This window comes from Esox lucius, chromosome 11, assembly GCF_011004845.1.
Source record: "Esox lucius isolate fEsoLuc1 chromosome 11, fEsoLuc1.pri, whole genome shotgun sequence".
NCBI lineage: Eukaryota > Metazoa > Chordata > Actinopteri > Esociformes > Esocidae > Esox > Esox lucius.
In genome coordinates, this window is record NC_047579.1 from 53246549 (window position 1) to 53269260 (window position 22712).

At 43.4% G+C, this 22712-nt stretch overlaps 2 protein-coding genes across 3 annotated transcripts; one reads left to right on the forward strand and one right to left on the reverse strand.

The window, feature by feature from the left end:
- The first annotated feature begins 497 nt into the window (after positions 1-497).
- Positions 498-7476, forward strand: eci1 (enoyl-CoA delta isomerase 1). The gene is given in 7 exon segments (NM_001304177.1): positions 498-548; positions 915-1040; positions 4390-4517; positions 4865-5011; positions 5233-5354; positions 5889-6067; positions 6698-7476. Coding segments are annotated over 7 exon segments (912 nt in total). The 5' UTR covers positions 498-505; the 3' UTR covers positions 6865-7476.
- A 390-nt stretch (positions 7477-7866) lies between these two features.
- dnase1 (deoxyribonuclease I) lies at positions 7867-20855 on the reverse strand. Of its 2 annotated transcripts, XM_020050547.3 has the most exons (11): positions 20461-20855; positions 20183-20226; positions 19634-19799; positions 16706-16847; positions 16295-16383; positions 16036-16122; positions 11549-11664; positions 11343-11455; positions 11089-11243; positions 10018-10111; positions 7867-8129 (listed from the first exon to the last, which is right to left on the reverse strand). In XM_020050547.3, the coding sequence occupies exons 4-11, from the start codon at positions 16844-16846 to the stop codon at positions 8064-8066; spliced, it is 861 nt and encodes a 286-aa protein (XP_019906106.2). In that variant the 5' UTR covers position 16847; positions 19634-19799; positions 20183-20226; positions 20461-20855; the 3' UTR covers positions 7867-8063. The 2 variants fall into 2 exon arrangements, with proteins under 2 accessions (XP_019906106.2, XP_010873325.2); XM_010875023.4 differs by lacking the exon at positions 20461-20855 and having other exon boundaries at positions 20183-20237.
- Between the last annotated feature and the right edge of the window lie 1857 nt (positions 20856-22712).

Here is a 22712-nt window from a genome sequence, read left to right on the forward strand (position 1 = left end):
AGGTTATTCTGCTGCCCTAAATATATACGATAAACCATTCTGTCAGTAAAGATTGGTAAGTATCTGCATTAATCTGAGAGAAGTTTAGCCTTACCCATTCAAATATAATTTTGAGGTAGGTTCTTGAGCAGAGAACAGGGGTGCTAGCCTACGCTAATGGATCTTATTTCAAAGCGATTTCTGTGTGAGTTAGCCCAGGTGTTCCCAAACCTGTTCCCAACTCCGGTCGTCCAGTACCTCCAACATACCGGACTAACATACCCAGTTAAACTCATTGAGGGCTTAATAGTTAGTTGACAACTTCAATCGGGTGTGTTTTTTCGGTGCTAAAACAAACGTCTGTAGGGATTTGGTTGAATGTTTTAGACATACAGTATTAGTACAATCTAGACAATGAGGGAGGTCGTGAACCGCACGGCGCGCCAACACAGTAGGGGGCGATGTATGCACTTGAAGTCGGATGCCCTCCGTCAACACCACTCGAAGAAGAACTTGACGGTGCAAGATGGCTAATACGTTGAGAAAGTCTGCAAAGTTCGCTTTCTCAGGTATGTGAACTTACATGGCATTGATAAACACTAGGAAACTTCAGCGGGTAATAATGTGCACGCGTTTTCAAGGTTTATTTAACAGATAAACCCCACAAATATATCGTTAGCCTACCGTCCCATATATATAGTATCTAGCTAGCCAGCCTTTGCTTTGGTCAATGTTTCTTTTATAAACTAGAGCAAAGGTCACACAACGCTCTGTCCTGCTAATTTTACATAATGTCCGCTTCCCCTGGTTGTGAAGTATCTGTCAGGTAGCTTCGGAGATTAGTGTAGAGAGTTGGTTTATTAAGGAAGAGACAGGCAATGAGAAAGGTGGCTAGTTAAGAATAACAGTGTCCATATGTATCGACCTCTTTTCAGGGGTGTTATCTCGGGTGTCCATTCACAATGGACATGGGAGGGTCTCAGTCTCGCCTTGCTTCTCTTTGCAACAGAGGAACAACTCAACTAAAGCGAAGGTCAAGGTGGATCTGGACAGCAGCACCGGTAAGACGCTGCACAGGTTCAATCCCTGTCCCAAGAGACACGTTATTTCTCACACAGTCCCCACTGTCACATCTACACTGTCATTTAGGAATCAGACCAAGACATTTATATTTTTGTCTGAAACTGTGAGATAGCCACTCCCCATTAATTTGAATATACCAGATGAAAATGTCAGTATGAAATAAAAATCCCTTGAAAATAATAAATGTGGCATTATGAAATGAATGTCCCCTGAAATAAATAAAAGTAGTCGTTTGAATATCATCATTTTGAAAATAAACTATTAATATATTGACAAATGTACATATATTTATGTTTATTTGTATATTTATTGCCTCATTTCAGTATTTCTTTCATAGCCATATTTATTTCTTTTATATTGACTTCAATGGCATTGCAATACAAAAGAGGGTTTTTATGAAATGGATATTGTTTACATTGCAGTGCCAAAGTTCAACACTGAATGAATGTGTGCATATACACACTGCTCAAAAAAAATGAAGGGAACCCTTTAATCACACGTTGGGTCTCGATGATTGAAATATATTAAAGATCAAAATCTTGACTGTATATTGTGTAATTCATTGAGAACAAAATGAAGTAACAATGGTCAGTGGAAACCAAAATCACCAACCGATTGAGGGCTGGATTCAAATTCACGCCAAAAATCTATTTGAGATCCAACTTAGGTGAATTTCATCAAAGCAAATCATAATGGCCCTCATTTATCATTCTTGCGTAGAAACGGGCGTATATGTTGGCGTAAGATTTTGCTTACACTCCTCTCATCGCCTGATTTATGAAACTGTGCGTACCTTTAAAATCCAGGTGTACGCAATACCTTCCCTTGATAAATGCCGCGGATGAAAACGATCGTCATTAGAATAACACGCCCCTATATATTCAAGTCTCCGCTTCCCCCACGCCCTCATTTTACGCCATGGACACACGGAAGACGGCAAAAAAGAGAAACTTCTCTGACGTGGAGATTGAGACGATCACCAGGGAGGTAGAAAGAAATAAAATTGTTTCATTTGGCAGTTTAAAAAGCGGAATAAAAGATGATGATGTGATGTGGAGTACCATTCATTCACATTAATAACTGCATGACAATTTGTAATATTCGTCTTATTATTTCATGATATTTATTAATGACGTTTATTGTTATTTAGAAGAAGAATGTCGTTATTATTATTATTTCTATTATTATTTAAAAGAAGAAGGTCATTTTTATTATTTTGTCAGTCTGAATTATATTTTGGTAATTCAAAGCCTTTTATTACTGAACCCAGTCCATGCGCAACTGCCGGGCCTAACCCTGAAACGTCATGTAAAGCGTACAGACTCGCATCTGAAGGAATACATATAAGTCAAATGCTTTGGTAAAGTCACACAAATGAAACCTTGAAGTCCATGTTGCACAAAAATAAACACTGAAGTTTGTAATTATGTTGTTGTTTTTTTTACAGTAGGTCATAATATATCACATCTTTTAGTTTGTCAGTGCGTTAGGATTTTCTTTTCTGCGCTGTTAAGGTTTCATTTCTCTCCGCCATGTCCATGTGCAATATTTTGTTGTCATCCATCCACCAAAGATCACTCCAAATATAACTATTAATACTGTTTTATTTTCAGTTTACATCTCTGCACTGGCATAACATCAGTGCACGAGGGAACTGCAGCAGGGGCTGAGTATACGGCTACACATTTTTTACTTGAGACAGGTCAAAATAAAAGTCCCGTCTCACACATGCGCACAATTAACTCTTGCACAATTTTGGGTATACAACAGTCAGTGTCATAATTAAACAACATAATATAACATAAATGATGAGAACATATAACTCAACATGCGCATTTCCGCACTAACTCAAAACGTGCGTACACCACCTCCTGAGCTGGCGTAGGATTTGAGAGTGCCGTACGCCAACGTCCATACTGATAAATCTCAAAGTCACCGTGGTTTTGGGTGTACGCCAGGTGTACGCTGGAAATTTGGTGTACGCACTTTTGATAAATGAGGGCCAATGTGACTCCGTAGTGTGTATGGCCCCACATGCCTGTATGCATCTGGGCATGCTCCTGATGAGATGGCGGATGGGGTCCTGGGGGATCTTCTCCCAGACCTGGATCAGGACATCAGAGAGCTCCTGGACAGTCTGTGGCGCTACTTGACGGCATCGATACATAACGTCCCAGAGGTTCTCAGTTGGATTCAGGTCTGGGGAACGTGAAGGCCAGTCAATGGCATCAATGCCTTCATCATCCAGGAACTGCCTACACTCTCTGGCCACATGAGGCCAGGCATTGTCCTGCACCAGGAGGAACCCAGGGCCCACTGCACCAACGTAAGGTCTGACGATGGGTCTGAGGATTTCATCCCGGTACCTAACAGCAGTCAGGGTACCGTTGACTAACACGTGGAGGTCTGTGTGCCCCTCCAAGGACATGCCTCCCCAGACCATCACTGACCCACCACCAAACCAGTCATGCTGGATGATGTTGCAGGCAGCATAGCGTTCAAAACGGCGTCTCCAGACTCACGTCTGTCACATGTACTCAGTGCAAACCTGCTTCATCTGTGAAGAGAATGGGGCACCAATGGCAGACCTGCCAATTCTGGTCTTCTCTGGCAAATGCCAATCGAGCTGCACAGTGCTGCGCTGTGAGCACTAGAGGAAGTTGGGCCCTCATGCCACCCTCATAGTCTGTTTCTGACAGTTTGGCACACTAGTTGCCCGCTGTAGGTCATTTTGTAGGGCTCTGGCAGTGCTCCTCCTGTTCCTCCTCACACAAAGGAGCAAATACCGGTCCTGCTGCTGGGCTGATCCCCTTCTATGGCCCTGTCCCACTCTCCTTGTATAACGACCCGTCTCCTGGTATCTCCTCCATGCTCTTGAGACTGTACTGGGAGACACAACAAACCTTCTTGCGACGGCACATATGGATGTGCCATCCTGGAGGAGCTGGACTATCTGTGCAACCTGAATGGGCTGCAGGTACCGCTTCATGCTACCAGTAGTGACAAGGATACTAGCAAAAAGCAAAACTAGAGAAGAATCAGTCAGGAAGGATAAGGAGAGCGCAATTGTCTCTGGACACCACCTGCAAAACCTTTCCCTTTTTTGGGGGTTGTCTTGCTGTTGCCTCTCCTGTGACCCTGTTGACACTTTCATTTGCACCAAAACAGGTGACATTGATCACTTATTGCCACTAACTGGACAGATTGATATCCCTGAAGTTTAACTGATGTGGGGTTATACTGTGATGATTGTGTTCCCTTAATGTTTTGAGCTGTGTATATACATACACACACGCACATTTTCCTGAAGCTCTGACTGTTCTCCAGGAGTGGCCGTCCTGGGGATGGAGAGTTCCCCGGTCAACAGCCTCAGTCTGGACTTCCTCACTGAGTTCTGCATCAGTCTGGAGAAACTGGAGATGGACAAGAGCTGTAGAGGAGTCATCATCACCTCGGTTAACACACACACACACACACAACCGTTGGCTGTTTTCAGGCTGTCCTTTGTTTTGGGTACAGAGTTGTTGGAATTTGGCTAATTTCCAACAGGGGCATTCAATTTATTCCCTTTTAATTGGAAATCTGTTCCACGAGTAAAAAGAGATTTTGTGTGAACCTGTGTCAATGTAGTTAAGGTATCATGTTGTATTTATTTTCAAATGCTTTTTTCATCTCTTTTTGGGCTTAGTTGTGGTCCATTTTCAGTGTAACATCTCTTTTTAATTCTGTGATGGCCCCTCTGACCATCTGCTCTGACGATAACCTACTCTCCTGGCCCTAAGTGTCCGTGTGTCTTTCCCAGACCCTCCCCAAGGTGTTCTCAGCAGGGCTGGACATCATGGAGATGTATGGGAAGAGCCCGGAGCGCTGTGGAGAGTTCTGGAAGGCAGTTCAGGAGATGTGGCTCAAAGTCTATGGCTCTGACATGGTTACCATAGCAGCCATCAATGTGAGTCAGCAGAACACTGTTACTGCCCTAAGGGGCACCTTGTTCCCTAAGTAGGTCCTTTCTTTTCAACTAGGAACCCCTCCAAACAGCACCCTATTCAGCACAAGTAGTCCACTAGGTGCACCATATGTAAAGTGAACCACTTTTTTTCTCTGTCTTCTGAAAGCTGTAGAAGTCCTGACATGAAGAGCTCTTTTGACTGCAGACATCTTCCCCCACAGGGTTCCAGCCCAGCGGGGGGGTGTCTGATGGCGTTGGCCTGCGACTACAGGATCATGGCTGACAACCCTCGCTACAGCATCGGACTCAACGAGACACAGCTTGGCATCGTGGCTCCCTTCTGGTGAGACGCGTGTTGTCTCTGCGCCGGGTCAGCTGTCTCCGTGTGGTCAGCTGTCTCCGTGTGGTCAGCTGTCTCCGTGTGGTCAGCTGCCTCCGTGTGGTCAGCGGTCTCCGTGTGGTCAGCTGTCTCCGTGTGGTCAGCGGTCTCTGTGTGGTCAGCTGCCTCCGTGTGGTCAGCTGTCTCCGTGTGGTCAGCTGCCTCCGTGTGGTCAGCTGCCTCCGTGTGGTCAGCGGTCTCCGTGTGGTCAGCTGTCTCCGTGTGGTCAGCGGTCTCTGTGTGGTCAGCTGTCTCTGTGTGGTCAGCTGTCCCCGTGTGGTCAGCTGTCCCCGTGTGGTCAGCTGTCCCCGTGTGGTCAGCTGTCCCTGTGTGGTCAGCTGTCCCCGTGTGGTCAGCTGTCTCTGTGTGGTCAGCTGTCTCCGTGTGGTCAGTTGATTCTGTGTTGTCAGTTGTGTCCTCATTGTGTCGGCGCGTTGGCGTTGTGTTCTTGTTAGTGTTAGGTCTTCCTTCACGTCGTGTTGATGTTTTACATTGCAGGTTCAAGGATACGATGATAAACACGGTTGGCAACCGGACAGCTGAAGTTGCGTTGCAGCTGGGTCTGCTCTACAGCGCTCCTGACGCCCTGAAGATTGGCCTGGTGGACCAGCTGGTCCCTCAAGACCAGGTCCTCACAGCTGCTCAGGAGAACATGGCCAAATGGCTGGCGATACCAGGTTTGAACCATGTTGTCACATCTTCTGTGCAGCGTTACTATAAAGCTGAAGAAGATAGTAGGTAGTCTACTTTATTCCATTGCTAGAGTCGTGTTCTGAAATCGTTAGCTGAACCCATGCTTGTTTTTAGTGTAATTATTTATTATTGCCCTGGCCTATAACAGATCAGTAAGTAGAAAACAATGAGAAATGTACACTACTGTTCAAAAGTTTCGGGTCACTTACAAATGTCCTTGTTTTCAGACGTTTAGACGTTTTCAGCTGTGCTAACATAATCGCAAACAGGTTTTCTAATGATCAATTAGCCTTTTAAAATGATAAACTTGGATAAACAAACACAACCTGCCATTGGAACACAGGACTGATGGTTGCTGATGATGGGTCTCTGTATGTCTATGTAGATATTCAATTATAAATTTGCCATTTTAAGCTACAATAGTCATTAACAACACTATCATTGTCTACACTGTATTTCTGATCAATTTGGTGTTATTTTAATGTAATGTATTTTCTTTCAAAATCAAGGAAATTTCAAAGTGACCCCAAACTTTTGAACGGTGGTGTAGATATCAAATTTTGCTCCCTCAGGACCATGAAGACACCATAACCTATACCTTCTCTCTCCTCCAGACCCCGCCAGACAGATCACCAAGTCCATGATGAGGAAACAAACCATTGACAGGCTGCTCTCAAACAGAGAAGCCGACATCACCAACTTTGTCAGCTTCATCACTAAAGAGTCCATCCAGAGGTCACTTCGCATGTACCTGGAGATGCTCAAGGGCAGAAAGGCCTAGTCTGGGCTCAAACCACAGCCTATTCCCTTCAAAGTGCCCTGGAACACTCACATCCTGGTCCAAAGTAGCTAACTATATTGGATAATAGTGAATGAGGGCACATTTGAGGAGTTACGGAGACATTATTAGGATGCAGCCAACCCTTAAATACAATGCCTAACCAAACATCATGTGAATTTACACGTTGGGGGTCCTCAGTAGCCTGAAAAGGCTCCCTCTCCTCCTGTCCAGTAACTGTGACGTTCCCTGTAGTGCACAGCTATAGACCAGAATCCTGGTCAAAGGTGTCATCCTCCATAGCGAGCCCCTCCCCTCAGCATTAAACTTGGAGGAATTTAATTGGCCTGGATCTTGTGGGCGGGAACATTCAGAAGGTCAGAGAAATTATTTACTGTAGTGTAGTCCCTCCTGTTTTTGGATTTCTGTCCCTTTTCTCAGGGCTTGTTGTGAATACCCTGATTGACCTTATCAAGCCGTGCAACGACCTCTGATTGTTTTGACTAAAACCCACAAGACTGTACGGAGCTCATACTTCGCCTTTGCCTTAGTCTGGGAACAAAATACTGTGTTATTGTTATTTGTTGATTTGACAGTAAACATGTTTTCAACACCTGTGATTTTGGTCTTGTATGATGTCACTCAGTCTGAGGGCTGTAACTGGAATTGATCCTTGAAAAGTGGAACACAAATGTCTTTTGAGCTTCGTTCATCTGTCACACTGCATCAGAATTTTAAATAAGTTTGTTTAACTCAGTTTGCAAACAATTGTCCAAAAACTTAATGAACTGTATGTATATTTTGATACAATAGATGTTCAGTCCTGCATCCCTTCTTCTTTCCGGAAATTCATTGTTAAACCTGAAATCCTGTAAATTCCTAATCTGCTAACTAGGGACTTGTGCAACCACAGCTCTTACATTGTACAGAAATCGAGGTCACGGGAGGACATTTCACAGAAATAGAGGTCACGCGAGGATATTTCACAGAAAGAGGTCACGGGAGGACATTTTTTCAGATGTTTATTGAAACGTGTCATGTTGATGACGTTACTGAGATGAGTCGTTCATGTGAATCCAGAAGGCCTCTGGGTCATTGAAGACAAATGGGACCCTCGTTCCAATGGGGCCTGGTCCTTTTAGAGGAAGAATGGTGCAGTTTGCGACAGACTGGAAATGTCTGAACACTTCCTGGAAGCGGGCTCAGGCAGCTGGGGCGGGGCCAATCAGCTTCACCTCCACAGGGAAGTGGTCGCTGACAGCCAATGCCTGAAACGGGGGAGACTGCTGATAACCAATAGGGTGGACATTTGTCAGCACAAGTGACAGCCCGAGGAAAGGGAACTGGAATTGTTGGGTCTTTTGATCTGGGAAGTGCATTTTTGCAATTCTAACATTGGAATTGAAAGACATTTAATTGTCTTTGAAATTGAAATGAAAAAGACAGATCTAAAATGAAAGAAAACATATTTAAGGAATAAACAAAATATTTGGAATTAAACCGAAACGTGATTAAAAGCATAGTGCAAGCCTTTAGCTGGACCACGTAAGCGAAGCTGGCCAAAAGCGAGTGTCTCTTACAGAGTGCCTGTCGGACTTACTGACTGCACCCATTGTTAAATAGCGAAGTGGTTGCAGTCGCGGACGTATTGACTGAGGATCGGTCTTCGCCACCGACCAAAATAGACATTAGGATTTGTTCAGGATAGACTAAAACTTCGCTGGCTACAAGCTTCAGTAGATACATTATAGTAAGCCTAAAGTAAAACTGTTTTACTGTTATATTTAGATGGACGAACTGCACCGACAAGGACACTTTAGCAGTCATTGTTTTCATCATTAGTACTGTATAGTTATTAGCTAGCCATCTACAGTAATCTATTTCTAATTTAACGTGTTGAATGTAGTGTTGCAATCCTGCTATACTTGTTGGAGCACAAACTGTTTACGCTTTACGGTTATATAACTTTCTTTCTTATTTAACGCGTTGAATGTGGTGTTGCTTTTGTTGGTTTGGATGTAATAGATAATGTATGGAACTAGTTCTGAGACCCATGTTGGCTACAAGCTAGCGTACTGGTTTGAGACGCGGACCGCCACGCAGTTGACCGGGGTTTGATCCTTCTCATGGACCGCACAAAGTAGGCATTATATTAGGGTGACCACATTTTCAAACCTCCAGACCAGGACCCTAGTGTACCACACGTTCATGCACGCATGTTGGTCATCGTGCGTGTTTGTGGTTGGTGGAGCAGGGGAGCTGGCACAGTTTATTACCGTTTTCACTGTCATGTGATTTTTCAGCTCCTTGAGCTTTAATTAAAATGTTTGCTATGTTGCTTTGTTTGTTTGGCTCCGACTCACATGTGGAAATATTACAGTATTCTTACTTTGGTGAAAACCTGGACAATTTGGTAGTGAATGTCAAAAACCAGGACAATTTAGTGTTTTACAGATATTTGTCGGGACCTGGGACACCCAGCTAGAAACCGGGACAATCCCGGGCAAACCAGCATGTCTGGTAACCTTACATTAGGATTTCTTCAGGATAGGCTAAAACTTTGCTGGCTGCAACCTTCAGTGGCTACATTATAGTAAGCCTAAAGTAAAACTTTTTAGTTATATTGGGATGGACGGACTGCGCCGACAAGGACCATTTCAGAGTCATTGTGTTGCAATCCTATTATACCTGTTGGTTTGGATGTTAATAGGTCATGTAGGGAACTACTTTAGAGAACTGTGGAGTTTTGACTAATTGGTTTTGATAATACAGGACGTAAACAGACACCACATCTCTACATCCACTGTTTAAATTGTGTAGTGGTTAAGGACAGTCTGTCCCAGGTTAAAGACAATTGTGTAGTGGTTAAGGACAGTCTGTCCCAGGTTAAAGACAATTGTGTAGTGGTTAAAGACAGTCTGTATCAAATCCAGCCAGGGCGGCAACAATCATTCCTTCTAATCGTGGGCCAGCTGAACTAGGCTTGCCTGGTTTCTTGTTTCTACTTGACCATTCAGATTAACTAATGGATAAAATAGTTCCCTTATGTGCAGTTTGAGACTAGTTAAATGCAGTTCAATAAGCCATTGCTTACTAGTTTAAGGGCAAAAGGGCTGGAAGTCTACAAGTAGAGCTGGCATCTGTGTAAGTTCTTACCAACTTGTGGTTGAGGTTCAGTTGTGTCATGAAGTTATAGACCTCAGCTGATCCAGGGACTATTCCTTTCAGCATGTCATTGGAGACCACAATCCTTCACAAGCAAACCATGAGTTAGAGGTAGTGTCAGTTATAGGTGGTCTGTCTAAGGGTCTGTAGTGATGTCAGTTATAGGTGGTCTGTCTAAGGGTCTGTGGTGATGTCAGTTATAGGTGTTCTGTCTAAGGGTCTGTGGTGATGTCAGTTAGAGGTGGTCTGTCTAAGGGTCTGTAGTGATGTCAGTTAGAGGTGGTCTGTCTAAGGGTCTGTGGTGATGTCAGTTAGAGGTGGTCTGTCTAAGGGTCTGTGGTGATATCAGTTAGAGGTGGTCTGTCTAAGGGTCTGTGGTGATGTCAGTTAGAGGTGGTCTGTCTAAGGGTCTGTGGTGATGTCAGTTAGAGGTGGTCTGTCTAAGGGTCTGTGGTGATGTCAGTTAGAGGTGGTCTGTCTAAGGGTCTGTGGTGATGTCAGTTAGAGGTGGTCTGTCTAAGGGTCTGTGTTGATGTCAGTTAGAGGTGGTCTGTCTAAGGGTCTGTAGTGATGTCAGTTAGAGGTGGTCTGTCTAAGGGTCTGTGTTGATGTCAGTTAGAGGTGGTCTGTCTAAGGGTCTGTGGTGATGTCATTTAGAGGTGGTCTGTAGTGATGTCAGTTAGAGGTGGTCTGTCTAAGGGTCTGTGGTGATGTCAGTTAGAGGTGGTCTGTCTAAGGGTCTGTGGTGATGTCAGTTAGAGGTGGTCTGTCTAAGGGTCTGTGGTGATGTCAGTTAGAGGTGGTCTGTCTAAAGGTCTGTAGTGATGTCAGTTAGAGGTGGTCTGTGGTGATGTCAGTTAGAGGTGGTCTGTCTAAGGGTCTGTAGTGATGTCAGTTATAGGTGTTCTGTCTAAGGGTCTGTGGGGATGTCAGTTAGAGGTGGTCTGTCTAAAGGTCTGTGGTGATGTCAGTTATAGGTAGTATTATGTAGTATTAGCCAGCAGTAGCAGCCGTGTGTGGTTTTCTCGGCCCCTCGGTGTGTATGTTTGTGTCAGGACGGACCTATCGTAGGGGCAGTTGGTGTTGGTGACAGTGGTGTCCGCGGTATGGGGTATCAGCCAGTGGTAGTGTCTGTCTGTGTAGAGTCGTATCTGCTGCCATTTGGATCCACTGACGTAACTACAGCCAGCGTTGAAGTCCCCCAGCAGAACCATGTCCTGTCAATCAATCACACCTTTCATGTCAGTAGCCGCGGAAGTCCCATTGTGTGTGTGTGTGTGTGTGTGTATTTGGGGGGGGTCTTGTGGTATAGTCACATTGGTGTTCCACCGAACTCTGACATCAGCGACCACATCGTAGAGGGCATCAATCTCCTTCACGGCAGATTCTGGAGACGTGTGTTGAGGTATCAGGACAAAGTTCCTCACCGCTGCGGAGGGGGATGGGGATGCAGAAGGTGCAGTTATGGTCTAGGAACCTCATGCTCTCTCTGTTACTCCTCTGTTATTACACAACCCTCTACCTGTGTAGTTGGAGGAGAACATGACGATGAAGGGTTCTCGGTTGAAGCGGTCCGTCCCACAGGTCTCACACCCGTCATCATACGTGTAGTTCTGAACCACAGACACCATCTCCTCTCTGTCACGGCAGCACAGACACAGCAGCAGTCATTGGTGTGGTGTACTACAGTACTTTAGCCCAAGGTCTATTGGTGTTGTATACTACATTACAGTTAAATAATGATTACATTACAAATTAAAGCCATCTCTCGGCTTTAATTTGTTCTTTAGAGTGTTCACATCCAAATTGGAGGAATGGTTTAGGAATTACAGCTCTTTAATATGGAGCCCCCTCTTTTTCAAGGGACAAAGTAATTGAACAATTAGCTCAAAAGCTGTTTCATGGACAGGTGTGGGCTATTCTTATGTTATTTCTTCATCAATTAAGTAGGTAAAAGGTCTGCAGTTGATTCCAGGTGTGGCAGTCGCGTTTGGAAGCTGTTGCTGTGAACCCACAACATGCGGTCAAAGGAGTGGCCAAATCAACAGTTTGGTACATTCTGAGAAACAAAAGAACGCACTGGTGAACTCTGCAACACAAAAAGGCTGGGACCTCCATGGAAGACAACAGTGGTGGATGATCGTAGGATTCATTCCATGATAAAGAAAAACCCTTCACAATATCCAGCCAAGTGAAGAACACTCTCCAGGAGGTAGGCATATCATAATCCAAGTTCACCATAAAGAGAACACTTCACGAGAGCAAATACAGACGGTTCACCACAAGGTGCAAACCATTCATAAGCCTCAAGGAAAGAAAGGCCAGTTTAGACTGCCAAAAAAGACAGCCCTGTTCTGGAACAACATTCTTTAGACAGATGAAACTAAGATCAATCTGTACCAGAATAATGGGAAGAAAAAAGTATGGAGAATGCTTGGAATGGCTCATTATCTGAAGCATATCACATCATCTGTAAAACACGGTGGAGGCAGTGTGATGGCATGGGGATGCATGGCTTCCAATGGCACTGGGTCACTTGTGTTTATTGATGATGTGACAGAAGACAGAAGCAGCCAGATTAATTCTGAAGTGTATAAGGATATATTTCTCAGATTCAGCAAAATTTAGCAAAGTTAACTGGACGGTGCTTCACTTTACAGATGAACAATGACCCAAAACATATTGTGAAAGCAACCCAGGGTTTTTTTAAGGCAAAGAAGTGGAGTATTCAATCACCTGATATCAACCCGATCGAGTGTGCATTACACTTGCTGAAGACAAAACTTAAGGCAGAAAGACCCACGAACAAACAACAACTGAAGACAGCTGCAGTAAAGGCCTGTCAAAGCATCACAAAGGAGGAAACCCAGCGTTTGGTGATGTTCATGCATTCCAGAGTTCAAGCATTCATTGCCTGCAAAGGATTCTCGACAAAGTATTAAAAATTAACATTTCATTTATGGTGTTAAGTTGTCCAATTACATTTGAGCCCCTAAAATAAGGGGACTTGGTATGAAAAATGGTTGCAATTCCTAAATGTTTCATACAATATACATACTTGAATTAAAGCTGAAAGTCTGCACTTTTGAGACTATACAATTACATCTCCGTTGTTTCATTTAAAATCCATTGTGGTGGCATACAGAGCCCAAATTATGAAAATTGTGTCAGTGTCCAAATATTTTCGGACTTAGCTGTACATGCCCATTTAGAATTTGATGCCAGCAACACGTTTCAAAGAATTTGGGACGGGGGCATGTTTACCACTGTGTTGCATCACCTCTTCTTTTCCAAATATTTTGTTAGCGTTTGGAAACTGAGGAGATTGGCAGGATGACCACTTTAGCACCCATACTCTTTTACTACGGAGCCATGCTGTTGTGATATGTGTAGAATGTGGTTTGGCATTGTCTTGCTGAAATAAGCAAGGCCATCCCTGAAAAATATGTTGTCTGGGTGGCAGCGTATGTTGCTCCAAATCCTGTATATATTGTTCAGCATTAATGGTGCCTTCACAGATGTGTAAGTCACCCATACCATGTGCACTAATGCACCCCCATACCATCACAGATGCTGGCTTTCGAACTGTGCACTGATAACAAGCTGGATGGTCTCTCTCCTCTTTAGTCTGGAGGACGTGGCGTCCATTATTCCCAAAGATACTTTCACATGTTGATTCTTCAGACCACAGGACAGTTTTCCACTTCACCTCAGTCCATCTAAAATGAGCTTGGGACCAGAGAAGGCGGTTGTGTTTCTGGATGTTGTTTATTTCTGGTTTCTTCTTTGCCTGGTAGAGTTTAAACTTGCATTTGTGGATTCAGTGATGTACTGTGTTCACAGACAGTGGTTTTCAAGTTCCTGAGGCCATGCAGTGATGTCCACTACAGAATCATGTCTGTTTTTAATGCAGTGATGTCCACTACAGAATCATGTATGTTTTTCATGCAGTGATGTCCACTACAGAATCATGTCTGTTTTTAATGCAGTGATGTCCACTACAGAATCATGTCTGTTTTTAATGCAGTGCTGTCTGAGGGCCCGAAGATCACAGCCATCCAATATTGGTTTTCGATTTTGTCCCTTGCATACAGAGATCTGGAATATGGTATCTCTGAATATTTTAATGACATTATGTACCATAGATGATGAGATCCCCAAACTCTGCAATTTTACGTTGAGAAACTTTATTCTTAAATTGTTGCACAATTTGCCTGTGCAGTCTTTCACAGAGAGGTGAACCCCTCCCCATCCTCACTTCTGACAGTCCCATCCTCTCTGGAAAGATATTTTCATACCCAATCATGTTACTGACCTGTTGCCAATTGACCTAATTAGTTGTGTAATATTCCACCAGGTTTAGTTTTTTTTCATTACACAACTTTTCCAGTCATTTGTTGCTTCTGTCCCAACTTTTTTGAAACGTGTTGCTGGCATCAAATTCAAATCAGGCATGTTTTATTTCAAGAAACAATAACATGTCTCAGTTTCAACATTCAATATGTTGTCTTGGTACTATTTTTGAATGAATAAATGGTTTACATGATTTGCACATCATTGCACTCCTTGAACTGCCACCTTAACGTGGTGGAGGGGTTTGAGTACCCGAGTGACCCTAGGAGCTATGTTGTCTGGGGCTATATGCCCCTGGTAGGGTCTCCCAAGGCAAACAGGTCCTAGGCGACAGTTCTGGAGAGGAGAATACGGCCGATAGTAGAACCTCGGATTCAGGAGGAACAGTGTGGTTTTCGTCCAGGCCGTGGAACACTGGACCAGCTCTATACCCTCTACAGGGTAATGGAGGGTTCATGGGAGTTTGCCCAACCAGTCCACATGTGTTTTGTGGATTTGGAGAAGGCATTCGACTGTGTCCCTCGCGGCATCCTGTGGAGAGTGCTTCGGGAATATGGGGTCCTGGGTCCTTTGCTAAGGGCTGTCAGGTCCCTGTACGACCGAAGCAGGAGCTTGGTCCGCATTGCCGGCAGTAAGTCAGACTTGTTCCCTGTGCATGTTGGACTCCGGCAGGGCTGCCCTTTGTCACCGGTTCTGTTCGTAATTTTTATGGACAGAATTTCTAGGCGCAGCCAGGGGCCGGAGGGTGTCAGGTTTGGGGACCACACGATTTCGTCTCTGCTCTTTGCAGATGATGTTGTCGTGTTGGCCCCTTCAAGCCAGGACCTTCAGCATGCACTTGGACGGTTTGCAGCCGAGTGTGAAGCGGTGGGGATGAAAATCAGTACCTCCAAATCCGAGGCCATGGTCCTCAGTCGGAAAAGGGTGGCTTGCCCACTTCAGGTTGGTGGAGAGTGCCTGCCTCAAGTGGAGGAGTTTAAGTATCTAGGGGTCCTGTTCACGAGTGAGGGAAGGAAGGAACGGGAGATTGACAGACGGATCGGTGCAGCTTCTGCAGTAATGTGGTCGATGTATCGGTCTGTCGTGGTGAAGAAAGAGCTGAGCCTCAAGGCGAAGCTCTCGATTTACCGGTCAATCTACGTTCCTACTCTCACCTATGGTCATGAGCTTTGGGTCATGACCGAAAGTACAAGATCCCGGATACAGGCGGCCGAAATGAGCTTTCTCCGCAGGGTGGCTGGGCGATCCCTTAGAGATAGGGTGAGAAGCTCGGTCACCCGGGAGGAGCTCAGAGTAGAGCCGCTGCTCCTCCACATCGAGAGGGGTCAGCTGAGGTGGCTTGGGCATCTGTTTCGGATGCCTCCGGAACGCCTTCCTGGGAAGGTGTTCCGGTCCCGTCCCACCGGGAGGAGACCCCGGGGAAGACCTAGGACACGCTGGAGGGACTATGTCTCCCGGCTGGCCTGGGAACGCCTCGGTGTCCCCCCGGAAGAGCTGGAGGAAGTGTCTGGGGAAAGGGAAGTCTGGGCATCCCTGCTTAGACTGCTGCCCCCGCGACCCGGCCCCGGATAAGCGGAAGATGATGCGATGCATTCTGTTTTAAATTACTTTTTACGCAGTGTCCCAACTTTTTTGGTAACCAGGGTTGTACATTACCTGTACAGGTAGAGATATCTCTCTGTGTAGGAGCTACGGCCCAGTTCCTCACTGACGATGTGACGGTACCTATAAGGGGAGGAGCCTCTGGAAGGCAAAACGTATAATCAAACACACATTATGATGTCATATCATTAGACAACACCATGACACTGTCATTATTTCAGGGGATGTAGTTAGCCTTGAGGTTAGGGAGGGCTGTGATTAGTTAATGAAGGACGTAATGGCCACATTGTTTCTATGCTGTGATTGGTCGTACTTGTTTACGTGCTGCATCAGTTTGCTGGTTGCTGATAGGTCAGTGTCTCTCACTTCCTGGATCAACACGATGTCATAGCGGTGCACTATCTAATGAATACAAAATATAATTCTACATTAATGAAGCAGGTTTGATTCCTATTAATAAAATGATCAGGTGTTAGGATATTATTGGTTGGTTTACTGGACAGAGATTAATGCTAGTCTTTGGTAAACATAGATTTATGTCCAGGGCTAGGTTTTATCTGGGTACAGGGTTGTCTACCACAGTGTTTACGGAGGTCAGAGTTCAGCATGTGGAACAAGTCGAATGAAGCACATGGAAAAATACTTTCCCAGTCCGAATTATGAGTTTGAGAGCTGTTTGAATGAATTTTTCTGATGGTAGGCTTGTTATTCAGTGTTTCCTAACCTGGGTGATGATGTCCATGAGGGTGGTGTTTGATGACTTCTTGTCTCCAAATGTCTTTATGTTGAAGGCTCCCAGCAGCAAACAGTTGCCCATCTGCACCAGAGCCAATGAGAACAGCCCTAACACATATGCCCCACACATCCTGGAGGTCAGAGGTCAGGCTTTAAAGGTTAGAGTTTAACGTGTACCATTTAGACCACTGTCTTTGTGACATTTTGATTAGCAAACTAATGAAGACATTTAACTGGTAACAGTACTATGTGGGTTCTGGAAATGTTATTCACCAACACTACGAAAAACTGCCAAGGCAGAATGACTGCCAAGATCAAATGCCTATTGTAGAATGATTCCCAGGGTAAGGAGATGGATACTATCTAAATAATTTGAACAGCCACCTCAGTAAGAGATGCAAAATGTTTTAATACTACCAGATTTCATTTTTCGAAAAATATATTTATATTTGTTTACTATTGTATTAAATAACCAATGCAAAAAACATAGTTATGAGACAAGCAATTAATGAACAAAAAATGTAATTGCATTAAAGCACACTGGAAAATGACAGACATGGTTTTAAACAAATATAAATTTGTATTTTTGTCACTTACTTACTTTACTGACTGATCTTACTGACTGACTGCCCCTTACTGACTGACTGGCGCAGTGGTTAGAGACGCGGACCTGCAACCAATAGGTCCTGCGTTTTTTATCTCGTCAAAGCAAATGCATTAGGATTTGTTTTGGATTGATGAAAACTTCACTGGCTACAACCTTTAGTAGCTACATTATAGTAAGCCTAAAAGAAAACTGTTCACGGTCATGCTGCAACTATTTCTGGTGGATTTGAAGTATGCATTCCGTGCATGCTTTTTGGGTCAGGATAGACAAAAACTTTGCTGGCTACAACCTAGTACCTAGGGTAATTATAGTAAGACTAAAATAAAACTGTTCATATTGCGACTATTTCTGGTGGATTTTTGAAGTACGCATCCGTGCATGGTTTTTGGGGTAATATAGGCTAGAAAGAAATCATTGGGCAGTAAAAGAGTATGTTTTTCTACAATTCTCTTGTCTTTTCACAAAAAAGTCAGTTATCGTCACCTATATTGATAGTTATTGTACCAATGACATTCATGAATGAAATAAAAATAAAAATGTTTGCGCCATGAAATAGCTTTGGCTGTGCTTAGTAGTAAGTTAGATACTTTTAAGACCGTTACTGGCTAACAAGCTGCTAAAACAGCCTGTGGCAAAAGCCATACAGTTCATAGATGCTATTTGTGGTGGAGGTAGACTTCATAAGAAACATTTAACACATTACCTCATGGTGTCTAATGAAATAATAAAACCTGGCGTGATGTTTATGTGTGACAAAATTATCTAAAATTAGATGCTTTACCGACACAGACAGTGAGTCTATTGAACTGTTGTCATACAGTTTGAGAGCCATATATACCTCAAACAGAGGTAGCATATAGAGATTGAACAGAAGCGGTCCGAGTACTGGTCCCTGTGGAACTCCACATGTCATAGCCACCCTATCAGATTCATGATGACCAATGGTGACAAAGTAACTCCAGCCATTTAGATAAGATCTGAACCAATCAAAGACTGTCCCAGAGAGTCCTACCCAATTTTCCAGCCTATCTATAAGTGTTCTATGATCTACAGTGTCAAATGCTGCACTGAGATCTAATAGAACCAGAACTGTTATTTTATTTGAATCAGTATTCAGCCATATATCATTTAAAACTTATCAGGGCCGTTTCAGTACTGTGGTGAGGTCGGAAGTCTGACTGTAATTTGTCTAAGAGACCGCTTGAGTTCATAAAATTGCTGAGTTAATTGAAGACAACCTTCTCAATGATCTTGGCTATAAAAGGGAGATTTGATAGAGGTCTATAGTTGTTCATTATAGAAGCATCTAGTGTTCTTTTTTTAAATAGGGGCTTAATGGCAGCTGTTTTTAGAGACGTTGGGAAAATGCCTGATTGCAGAGAGCTATGAACTATTTGCTGTAGGTCCATTGTTATAGAGTTATTTTTATTTTTTAAAAGTCTGATTGCAGTGTGTCCAGACAACATGTGGAAGCTTTAAGATGTCGAACTGTTTCTTCTAAGGATTTTTGATAAATTGTATTAAATTGCAACATAATAACCAAGTTATGTCTTGGTGGTCGTGGTGATGGTACAGAGTCCTTGTTAGACTGTAGTTCTGAGGGTCCGTCTAATACCTATAATTTATTCACTAAAGAAACACGCAAATTCATCACATTTCACAGTGGACATGAGTTCTGATGCTATCTGCTTTATTGGGTTTGTAAGCTTGTTGACCATGACAAATAGAGTGTGGGTATTGTTGATATTTTTGTTGATCATTCCCGATAAATGTTGCTGTCTGGCCCTGTGTAACTCATTGTTGAAGCTACCAAGGCTTTGTTTATAATTTCATAGTGAATTTGAAGTTTAGTTTTCCTCCACTTATGTTCCGCTTTCCTACATTCTCTTTTCAGGGTGCTTACCATTTATGCATTTTACTCACTGTGAGCCTACTCTATTGTCCTTTAAATTCTACCCAACTCACAGTCTAGATTAGCCACAGATTAAGCAACTGGTTAAAAAAAGTGTTTCTTATAATGTTGATGAGAATAGTCAGAATATATCCAGACACATCACTACAACCTGTTTATGTAGGGCACTAGTCCAAAGATGTCCCCTAAACAGTCCGAATATATCCAGACACATCACTACAACCTGTTTATGTAGGGCACTAGTCCAAAGATGTCCCCTAAACAGTCCGAATATATCCAGACACATCACTACAACCTGCTTATATAGGGCACTAGTCCAAAGATGTCCCCTAAAAAGGGATTAGGATGCCATTTGGGATTCAAGAAAATATAAACAAAACAAGCTGAGGAAGAATTACCTGTTTGTGTGGTGTCTGGTTGGTGAGGATGGCCTCCCTCAGTGAAAGCAGAGAAGGCCTGCTGTTGTAGAGAACAGGGCTCCCTCTGTGTGTCCAGAGTAACAGCATCTAGGACTTTGAAGAGCTAAATATATGCCCTACCTGGGATATATTCACGTGGGCTTGGCTTGTGGGAAAGCATCATGTTGAACCAGGCAGAGGGAGGGAGGGAGGGAGGGGAGGGAGGGAGGGAAAAGGAAACAAGTGTTTCATCAAACAGAGTTTGTTTTGGATAAATCAGTTGCACATTTGTCAAACTGAAAGTTATAAAACACCAGGTGTGCAGAAATTAAAAACTTCAGCTCCAATGAAAACTGGGTTTCGGGGTCTGGTAAGATAGGTTGGGTCCCGCTGAAAATGTTTGAATACCAGTGATGCACTGTGATAGAGGTGAGACTGGAGGGAGAGTGAAAAAACTGAGGGATGGAGGGAGGTAGAGAAAGGGGGAGGAAGAAGCGGGCAGGTGTGAGTGATGAAAGAGAATCAAAAATAGAACCAATACAAACAAACCTCAGTATCAGCGTGGGTAAATCATTCAGAGTGGATCCTGTTACCTAGGGTGTTTGCACAGAAAACACTCAAATGTTTTATCAAACTGAACAAAATGTTAAAATGTACCTGAATGTGTCCAGCAAAAAAATCTGTTTGAAATCACTTTTTGTAACTACAAAAACGAAATGTTTGTCCAGTGAGAAAGGGATTATTGGGGTGTATAATAGGCCAAGTTTAGTTCAGGGTTTTCAGGTGAAGATAAGGTAGGTAACTGTGAGCCCAGCCCATGGTCTTACAGTGTTGTACTTGGAACCAGGTCTGAGAATGGACCAGGTCCTGTTAAGTTGTTGCTTGAATCGGGTCTGAGAATGGACCTGGTGCCTTCAGGGAGGTGATAAGACAAGGTTAAAACAGACCTTATGTAACTTTATTCATCTGAGGTAACTTTCCATGACGCTGCGATCTGCTATCATCAATACATGTGAGTTGTTCAGTAAAAAGTTTGAATCTTTCCAATCATTTTCGTGTCTTTTCTACTTAAGCAAATGCTTGTTTTACCATATGATTACAACTATGTTTCTCATTACAATAAAAAAATAAAATACGACATTAATTACTGTAAGCCATGTATTTACAATGCTACTTTCTATGTAAACTTTTCTTTGAGAATGTCAAACTAACAGACGGAGAGTAGGCTACTCAGCTGGAAGCCAGTGGTCGGGGAAGTACTCTGCTGGCAGACGTTCAAATTAACGAAACAACCGTTCAGTTGAACGATAAAACTAACCGAGAGCTTGAGTCGTTCACAAGTCTTTTTTGCCGGACAGCGTAAGCGGAGCCGGCCTAGAAGAGCGAATGTCTCTTATTGACTTACTGACTGCCCCTTGGTAAATAGCGTCATGGTTAGAGATACTGCAGAACAACAGCTCCCACATTCAACTCCCAGCACAGTCAAAACCCATTATACCCGAGTATTTGTTCAGGATAGACAAAAACTTTGCTGGCTTCAAACTTCAGTAGCTACGTTATAGGAAGCCTAAAATACAAAAGTTCTCTCGTTAGTTATTGGCACCTATATTGACATCAATGTCATTCACAAACAGCTAATTAGCAGTTAAGATGTCAAAAGATTTGTTCAGGACAGACAAAACCTTCGCTGACTACAACCTTCAGTAACTATGTTATAGGAAACCTAAAATAAAATGGTTTACTGTTATATTGCGACTATTTCTGGTGGATTTTTGAATTATGTACTGGGATTTGTTCAGGATAGACAAAAACTTTGCTGGCTACACAATTCTCTCATCTTTTCCTTGACAAAAAAGTCAGTTATAGTCACCTTTATTGATAGTTATTGTATCAATGTCATTCACGAATGGCTAATAAGCTGTTAAAACAGCCAGTGGCAAAAGCCATACAGTTCATAGATGCTATTTATGGTGGAGGTAAACTTAATATGAAATGTTACTCAGTTTAGCACAATGCCTAATGGTGTCTAGTGACATATTCAAACTAAGTGTGATGTTAATAACGTGACAAAATGATCTAGTGTTGAAATGATAACTCTTGATAGATGTGTGGCGTAGTGGTTGAAGACACAGCCTCTTAGATGAGAGCAGGTTCACACTGAGAACATGTGACAGATTTGAAAGAGTGGAGATGCTGTGGTGAATGTCATAAATGTCATCCAGTGATGGTCTGGGGAGGCATATCCTTGGAGGGTCGCACAGACCTCCATGTGCTAGCCAACGGTACCCTGACTGCTGTTAGGTACTGGGATGAAATCCTCAGACCCATCATCAGACCTTATGCTGGTGCAGTGGGCCCTGGGTTCCTCCTGGTGCAGGACAATGCCCGGCCTCATGTGGCCAGAGTGTGTAGGCAGTTCCTGGAAGACAAAGGCATTAATGCCATTGACTGGCCCTCCAATTCAGAACCTCTGGGACATTATGTATCAGTGCATCTGACGCCGCCAAGTAGCACCACAGACTGTCCAGGAGCTCACTGATGCCCTGATCCAGGTCTGGGAGGAGATGCCCCAGGACACCATCCGCCATCTCATCAGGAGCATGCCCAGTTGTCAGGAGTGCATACAGGCACGTGGGGCCACACACTACTGAGTCACATTATGAGTTGCTGTGATGAAATTCACACTGGGTTGGAACAGCCTGGAATTTCAATTGTTTACTTCGATTTTCATTGAGTTTGAATCCAGCCCTCAGTCGGTTGGTGATTTTGGTTTCCATTGACCGTTGTTACATAATTTTGGTTCTCAACCAATTATACAATGTACTGTAAAGATTTAGATCTTTAATATATTTAGTTAATCGAGACCTGATATGTGATTTAGTTTATTTAGCATGCTGTAAGCAAATGTGGGTTTCCAGTGATTATTAGCATGTAACTGATTATCACTGACTTAGCATTTGATCTAGTTTATGTAGCCCTTTGGGATTTTAAAATATAAATGAAAGTTCAGGGACAGTTGTAACAAGGCGTTACATGGCTGGTGATAAACATACCAGTATCACCAGCCATGTTTCACCTC

Coding starts and splice junctions, on each gene's coding strand:
- dnase1 (XM_020050547.3), bottom strand. CDS start 16,846: ATGTGTGGGGCATATGTGTTAGGGCTGTTCTCATTGGCTCTGGTGCAG. Junction 16,123..16,294: donor CTGATGCAGCACGTAAACAA/GTACGACCAATC, acceptor TTTGCCTTCCAG/AGGCTCCTCCCCTTATAGGT. Junction 11,244..11,342: donor GAGTTCGGTGGAACACCAAT/GTGACTATACCA, acceptor ATTGATTGACAG/GACATGGTTCTGCTGGGGGA.